We start from the raw sequence: 8,227 nt of genomic DNA on the forward strand, positions 1-8,227 counted from the left end.
TAGTCTGAAAGGTGGCAGGGCAGCGGCCGGCGCAGGAGGTGCCGTGGATGTGGACACCGCCTGCGCATACGACCTTGCTGGCCCTGCCACCGGCGTGGATGGGGTCGCCATCACGGGGTCCCTTTAAGGGCTACACCCACCCCAAAGTCACAGGCCTTAATGGTCTTTATTAGGCCTCTTGTAGATTGACTGAGCAGAGGAGCCCTTAATGAGGTACCTCTCCCCTAGTTGGCAATTGGGGAGGGGCCTTGCTCCCTCTGCTCAGTTGTCTTAAATGTTTTTTTTTTTTAAATTAAATTTGGAAGAAAGAGGCTCTCAGAGAGAGAGGGGAGAAACAGAGTAACAGAGAAAGAGAGAGGGGGGGTGGGAAGGGGGGGACTGCGAGGGCAGGTCTCCCCTCGCAGCTGTGGGTGGGTGCACTCCCCAGATGGCAAAACACAAAAGTCTTTGGGGTGGTCTTCAGGTGGGGGGAGAAGATGTCTTCACCTGGGGTAGCTGGAGCCACCAGGCACTCCTAACGATCTTTAATTGGGTGATTGATGACAATCTTCAGCCTGGTAGCTCCAGCTATCCCAGGCTAGGCAAATGTGGGGGGTGGGGGGGGTTCCAATTGTGGGGGGGGCCCAGTTGTAAGCACGGCCCCCACGCACACTACCACACACACACACACACACACCCCCCGCGATGTTCCGGCCCTCAGTGGTCTTCTTTCCTCCCCCCACCGAAACAACAAAGTCTTTTTGGGGAAATGCACCCACACCCACCTGTAGAGTAGTTGAGTCTCCCTCCTTCCACACTGGATGTTGTTGGTGGTTTTTCCCCCTCTCTCCAACTCTTTGCAGAATGGTAAAGTTGTTTCAAAGTTTTCTGCTTTCTCCTCCTCTCCCTCTGGATAGAAGTTGTAGTGAAGCCCCTTCCTTCCTTCTCTTCCTGGGCTGGTCTCAGGGCTCTCCAGGCAGGAGCTCAAGTTGCTAGCTGCTTCCCTCACTGCTCACAGCTCCAACTGAGCAGGACACGCCTCCACTGCTCCACGATTGGTCCTTGTGCATGAAACTCTTTTAGAGTCTACCTGTGAAAACATAAAACAATAACGGTGCCACCCAACCTGGGTGACACTCCAGACATTTACAAGGCCCTTTTTTTCCCCCCCTTTTTTTTGTTTTTTTTGTGTTTTTCTTTTTTTGGTTTTTTTTTTTGGGCACTAAAATCACAATTTTCCCCAGTGCCCCCTATAAAAGGGAAGGGGGACACTAAAATCACCGGCAATTAAAACAAATTAAACTTAAAAAACGTAAAATCAAATTAAAATTTGGTTGCCGGGCGTGATGATGCACTCCAGTCCCTCCGGTGCCCACCTCTCGCGGAAGGCCGCGAGCGTACCGGTGGACACCGCGTGCTCCATCTCCAAGGACACCCTGGACCGGATGTAAGAGCGGAAGAGAGGCAGGCAGTCAGGTTGAACGACCCCCTCGACCGCCCGCTGCCTGGACCGGCTGATGGCACCCTTGGCCGTGCCCAGGAGCAGTCCTACGAGGAGGCCTTCGGACCTACCCGCTCCCCTCCGCACAGGGTGCCCAAAGATCAGGAGAGTGGGACTGAAGTGCAGCCAGAATTTCAGGAGCAGCCCCTTCAAATAATAAAACAGGGGCTGCAACCTCGTGCATTCCATAAAAACATGGAACACGGACTCCTCCAGACCGCAGAAATTGCAGGCGGCCTGGGAGTCCGTGAACCGGCTTAAAAATTTGTTGCACGGCACTGCTCCGTGCACCACCCTCCAGGCCAAGTCCCCGATCCCAAAAAGTTAGTTTGCAGGTGCAGCAGGTAATCAGAAAGGCGAATGGAATGTTGGCCTTCATTGCGACAGGGATGGAGTACAAAAGCAGGGAGGTCCTGCTGCAACTGTATAGGGTATTAGTGAGGCCGCACCTGGAGTACTGTGTGCAGTTTTGGTCACCTTACTTAAGGAAGGATATACTAGCTTTGGAGGGGGTACAGCGACAATTCACTAGGCTGATTCCGGAGATGAGGGGGTTACCTTATGATGATAGATTGAGTAGACTGGGTCTTTACTCGTTGCGAGTTCAGAAGGATGAGGGGTGATCTTATAGAAACATTTAAAATAATGAAATGGATAGACAAGATCGAGGCAGAGAGGTTGTTTCCACTGGTCGGGGAGACTCGAACTAGGGGGCACAGCCTCAAAATACGGGGGAGCCAATTTAAAACCGAGTTGAGAAGGAATTTCTTCTCCCAGAGGGTTGTGAATCTGTGGAATTCTCTGCCCAAGGAAGCAGTTGAGGCTAGCTCATTAAATGTATTCAAGTCACAGATAGATAGATTTTTAACCAATAAGGGAATTAAGGGTTACGGGGAGCGGGCGGGTAAGTGGAGCTGAGTCCACGGCCAGATCAGCCATGATCTTGTTGAATGGCGGAGCAGGCTCGAGGGGCTAGATGGCCTACTCCTGTTCCTAATTCTTATATTCTTATAGATGTAATAGGATCGTCTGCCGACTCCTGCCCCACGCCTGCCCTGTGTCAAATCACCCCAGCGTGACTCGACCTCCTGCAGGAGGGAGGCATTTGCCTCATCCGAGAACCCCCTGGCTCTTTTGAGGCCTCCAGTGTGCTCCTCTCCCACCTCACTGTTCTCTCCAGCGTCAGTCTCCACAGCATGCTGTGATGCCTCCTCCTCTCTCTCCATTATCGGGTAAATTCGGTCAACTATGTGGCTGTTAACAGCTACTTTTTGTTTGCCTACTTGCTGTGAAGCTCTAAAGTCTCCCTCCTTCCTCCCAAAGCAGCCACACTACACCCAGCCATGCCTTCAGTCCCTCTGAGCTCCCTCTCTCTCTGTCTCCTCTTCTGCGCATGTCATGGTGACCCTTGACTTCCTGAATCACGGGAATCGAGTATTGCCATGCCATTGCTAAGGACAGCCACACTTTACGGTAATGCTACCACCCATTTGATATTGCTCGCGATAACGCCCATTTTCAAAAATGTAAACTCGGTGTTTTGAGAATGGGCGATCTGAAACCCTTTTTTACTGCCCACGCCAGAAATGGGCGATAAGCTCAAAAGTGGAGTTTCTAGCCCCTCGAGTTAAATGTTGAAAGTGGCAGGACTAGTTGAGAGGACTGTTAAAAAAGCATACAGGATCTTTGGCTTTATAAAAACAGGCTAATCTTTAATAAGTCATGGTTAGGCCTCAGCTAAAGTTTTGGGCACTACACTACACTACACGGGAGGATGTTAAAGCCTTGGAAAGGGTGCAGAGTAGATTTACTAGAATGGTCCCAGGGATGAGGGACTTCAGTTATGTGGAAAGACTTGAGAAGCTGGGGTTGTTCTCCTTAGAACAGAGAAGGTTAATGGGAGATTTAACAGAATTGTTCAAAAGCATGAGGGGTTCTAATAGAGTGGATAGGGAGAAACTATTTTCACCGACAGGTGGCCTGGTAACCAGAGGATACAGATTTTTAAAATCCAGGGAAGAGATGATGAGAATGTTTTTTACGCAGCAAGTTATGATGATCTGGAATGCACTGCCTGAAAGGGTGCTGGAAGCAGATTCAATAATACCTTTCAAAAGGGAATTGGATATACATTTGAAAAAGAAAAAATTGCCAGGCTATCAGGTGTGGGACTGATTGTGCCTGCTTTTTGAAAGAGCAATCCAATGGTCTGAATGGCCTCTTTCTGTGCTGTATTATTCTTTGAATCTTTAGCTTAAATCTTCTTCCACTGCTCTATTTACCTTCTTTGGGAAGCATTTGGTACTGGCTCACTTTAGATGAAATCCATCCATCTTTAAAGCTTCCACCTACCTAAAGCTCATTCCTGTGCCCCAGAAATTTGAAGCCTTCCTTTCTACACCGTCTTTCAAGCCACTCAGTTACGCATCTAATCTGTTTCTTCCTAACATGTTGTCATCAGAGCTGTATAATAAGATTCATTTACCTGGTGTATCCCAGAATAAGCTGAATATTCTGTTATGTCTGTAATGCATTTATGAATGACTCCACGAGGCAATGTGTTGTACTCAAACTGTCGTGACCTTGGTCCTTTATTTGTAACTCCAAGTGAGGCACAAGCATGGTGGGCAGCCTTTTATACTGGGCCCTGCACTCCTATGCAGGTGACCCTCAGGTCTCCCACCACAGTGTCATCTGGTGGACAGCCTGTGCCACAGGTGCAGGAAACTCCGGTCTCCACCAGTTGCATCCTCTAGTGGTGCCAGCATAGTATATACACAGTGTTAACCTTATTGATAGTACAGCAGGTAACAAGTCTCCATCTTATGCAACTATACAGTGACTACACAGAGAGTATATCTATAGTCTGCATATATAACATCACTCTCCCCCAAGTCCTTTGTGCTGATTACTTTTGCACTATGTGCTCTGGCTTAGCTCTCCCCAGACTTAAGTGCCAATAGCCCTTGCACATCGGCTGCGCTTTGGCTTAGCTCTCTCCGTTAGCCCCAAAGTCCTTTTGCCACAACTTTGGGTAGTGGTTACCAGTTTGGATGGTTCGATGATGCAGTGGTGGTTCCAGTGGGTTCTGGGTGTGATCCATGTGTGTGTCCATGGCTACATACATCCATTTCCCCCCCCCCAAGCGAGATCATGTGGCAGGCCCGTTACATTAACATACAGGATCAGACACAGTGCAAAAACAAAGAAAGGATGTTACAGTTTGTATCATGACACCTTGGTTCAGTGACTTACATTCGTTACGTTTTGGGGTCATGCACCAGGATTGGGTAGATTGCATTCATGGTTCAGTCATGGTCAGTACTGAGGTAGCAGTACAGGTATGTGAGGACGCAGGTTCCAGAGCAACCGGAGGGGGTCATAGTCGTCGGATAGCGGCGCTGCGCCCCCTGCTAGCGGGGTGGGCTTGGTTCGCTCACCGAACCAGGACTCAGGGCCTTTGCCATTGCCTAGAGGTGGGCAGGGCCACAGATATATGTGGCCTCCCTGTCCTCCTTTGAGGGCTGCAGAATTTCCTGCCTGCTCTCTAACAGTGTTGAGAATCTGGTTGTTCCAGGTCCCATTTGGGGAACTTGTTGGTTCTGACCTTTCGCTCCCGGACATGGCCGAGGTAGCAATTGGGTCTGGGGGCTGTGCCGTCACCACCTAGTGGTGGGCAACGGCGGCCAACTGCACGGATTGGCACAGTTTTCGTTTCCAGGTCCGTGGCGAATGGTGCCATCGGGGTGCCTGCAGCGTGGGATAGACCTGGGACAGGGTATCAGGATCAGTGCCTTCACCCTCCTGAAGTCGCTGGCCTATAACTTGTGGGGACACCGGGGGCAGGGCATCAGGATCAGCACCTTTACCCTCCCGAATTCGCTCGCTTACTACTTTGAGGACACTCTATTCCCGACATCTCGCAATAACATTTTGTTCACAATCTTAATGTCTGTTTAAGTTCAGTTGTTTGCAGGTCTCCCTTAAGAGAACCCTACTGGCTTTACCCCAATCAAATCCTTTGTTAGACACCACGTGTTGGTCCCTCAGCGTTGCATCTCATGATCTGGCCGCGGCCATCTTTTTTTCAGCCACGCTGCCCCTCGCTGCAGCAGGGATGCCATCTTGCCTCTGTCCTCTAGTTGGACTGCCTTGATCCTTCTCTCCTGCGATTCTGCCACAAAAGCTGGAAGAGTGCCTGTGAATTTGATCTTTCTCCCCAGGAGTCCTGGCACTGGAGCAGAGAAGGTACTTTTAGGTCGTTCCGGTCGAATCATTGCCACGCAGTCATGATGGATGGTCTGTGCCTCAGGTGCTGCACTGGTCTGTTCTCTGGTGCCTGGCCCAAGTGAAGGTGAGCTTTTGCTCTGCCTCTGAGCACGGGGGACATCGATTGCTGGAGTGAAGAGATCTTCCCATTTCCACTGGATCTTCCCCATCCACCTTCCTCCAAGTAGCGTTGGACCATCACCTGCAACAATCCACAGAGGTAACTTGCGCACCACGCCATTATGGATTACACTTACATCCACACTACCAAGGACTGGTATCACCTCCTTGGTGTAGGTGCGCAACTTTTCCTGTACTGGAACCAGCTCGGGTCGTTTTTCGTTCCATAGCCTCTCAAAGGCTGACTGGCCGACTGGCTCGCTCCTGTGTCCACTTCCAATAACGCCGTTTATCTCGACTTACATCTTCACTGGAGGACAATCAGTGGTGCAGATATACACTCCATACACTTCTTCTTGGGGCTGAGCTGCCTTTCTGGCAAATCATCATACTCCCCGCTGGATTCAAAGTCATCTACCGACTCCTCTGCTAGATGGTGAGTCGTATTTCTTTTACACATACGCTGGAGGTGGCCCTTCGTGTTACAGGCTTTGTATACATACTCAGCAAACCGACACCGGTGAGCCCTATAGTTTCCTCCGCAATGCCAGCATGGTGCTACTCGATTAGCACCCCTCGGTGGACTCTGAGCTCTGGAACCCTGAGGTCTGTGCTCTCTGCCCTGGGCAGAGCCACGTTCTACAGTCTTGCCTGTGAAAGACACCATTCTGTGTACAGTACTTGCCGGGTTTGAGTCCACAGGATGAATAATTTGCTTGGTGCTGCAGGTCGAGGTCATGAACGTCTGACTGATGCGGATAGCCTTCTGCAGGTTGATTGTGGTATCGGCAGATAATAGCTTGTGAAGGAAGCCCTCGTGGCCAATTCCCATAACGAAGATGTCTCGCAATGCTTCGTTGAGGTTCGTGCCGAAATCACAAGGTGCCGCAAGTCTCCTGAGGTTGGCAGCATATTTTGCAATCTCCTGGTCCTCAGGCCTGCGATGAGTGTAGAATCTGTGCCTGGCAATGAGGATGCTCTGTTTTGGTTTTAGTTGGTCGTGAATTCGTTCAGTCAGCTCATCGTATGTTTTATCCTTGGTCTTCGTGGGTGTCAGCAAGTCCCTGATGAGGCGGTAGATCTCCGGCTCACAACTGGTCAGCAGTATAGCCTTGTGCCTCTCCGCCAATGTGTCTGTCTCCTCTACTAGGTCATTTGCCATGAAATATTGCTCGAGCCTTTCCAAAAAGGCATCCCAATCATCACCCTCTGTGAAGTGTTTTAGTGTGCCAAAGGTAGCCATAATCGTGTGAAAGTCTGTATTCTTGTCGCCAGTTGTTATGTCCGTAATGCACATATGAATGACTCCACGAGGCCAGGTGTTGTACTCAAACTGTAATGACCTTGGTCCTTTATTCGTAACTCCAGAGTGAGGCACACGCATAGTGGGCAGCCTTTTATACTGGGCCCTGCACACCTATGTAGGTGACCCTTAGGTCTCCCACCACAGTGCCCTCTGGTGGGCAGCCTCTGCCACAGGGGCAGGAAACCCTGGTCTCCACCAGTTGCACCCTCTAGTGGTGCCAGCATAGTATATACCCAGTGTTAACCTTATTGATAGTACATCAGGTAACAAGTCTCCATCTTATGCAACTATACAGTGACTACACAGAGAGTATATCTACAGTCTGCACATAAAAAAATTTCCACCCTCCTCCCTGACTCATTTCTACTTGTTTTAACAGGAATGCTCTCCAAAGAAGGTGAAGGTCAAAGGCCCGGCAACTCCCAGCACTACCCGCATCCTCTTAGATGCACCTATGCCTGTTTCACAAGATATTTCCCTGCGTGCGACTGCACAGGAAATCATAAAGGAACAAGAGGAATGTGTGCGGCATCGCCACAGAGCTGCAGTCAAAGACCTCTTCCTACCTTTTATTGATCCATTGCCCTGACACTGTAGGTCTGTGCATTGTCACTCTGTGCTTGGTCGTGCTGCACACAGTGCTGATATGCACATGATATCTCCAAGCAGGAACCTATGCAAAGCAAACATCATAATTTAACAGGTGCTGGTAAAATCTCTGTGATCCCAGCACATCTCTAACACGGACATAAAATGATTGACCAAATTTGAATAAACTCAGCAACCAATTCCCCAACCAAAAGCAGTGGCCTCCCTCAGTGACTGAATCTGTAACACAATAAGTACACATGTGGGGATGGAAAGAAAGAAAGAATTACATTTATATAGCAACTTTCACAACCACCAGATATCCCAAAGTGCTTTACAGCCAGCGAGGTACTTTTTGAAGTGTAGTCACTGATGTAATGTAGGAACCGGGGCAGCCAATTTTGCGCACAACAAGCTTCCACAAACAGCAATGTGATAATGACCAGATAATCTGTTTTAGTTAT

The 8,227-nt window shown here is 49.6% G+C and overlaps 1 protein-coding gene across 1 annotated transcript in view; it reads left to right on the plus strand.

The window, feature by feature from the left end:
- Positions 1 to 7,964, plus strand: part of LOC139232754 (tetratricopeptide repeat protein 28-like) — a 428,802-nt gene extending 420,838 nt beyond the window's left edge. Inside the window, exon 24 of the mRNA XM_070863256.1 lies at positions 7,555 to 7,964. Within this exon, the coding sequence (XP_070719357.1) occupies positions 7,555 to 7,764 (210 nt within the window). The 3' untranslated portion in view covers positions 7,765 to 7,964. The remainder of the gene's footprint in view (positions 1 to 7,554) is intronic.
- The last annotated feature ends 263 nt before the right edge of the window (positions 7,965 to 8,227 follow it).

Source organism: Pristiophorus japonicus, chromosome 20 (genome assembly GCF_044704955.1).
Source record: "Pristiophorus japonicus isolate sPriJap1 chromosome 20, sPriJap1.hap1, whole genome shotgun sequence".
In the NCBI taxonomy this organism is placed as follows: Eukaryota; Metazoa; Chordata; class Chondrichthyes; family Pristiophoridae; genus Pristiophorus; species Pristiophorus japonicus.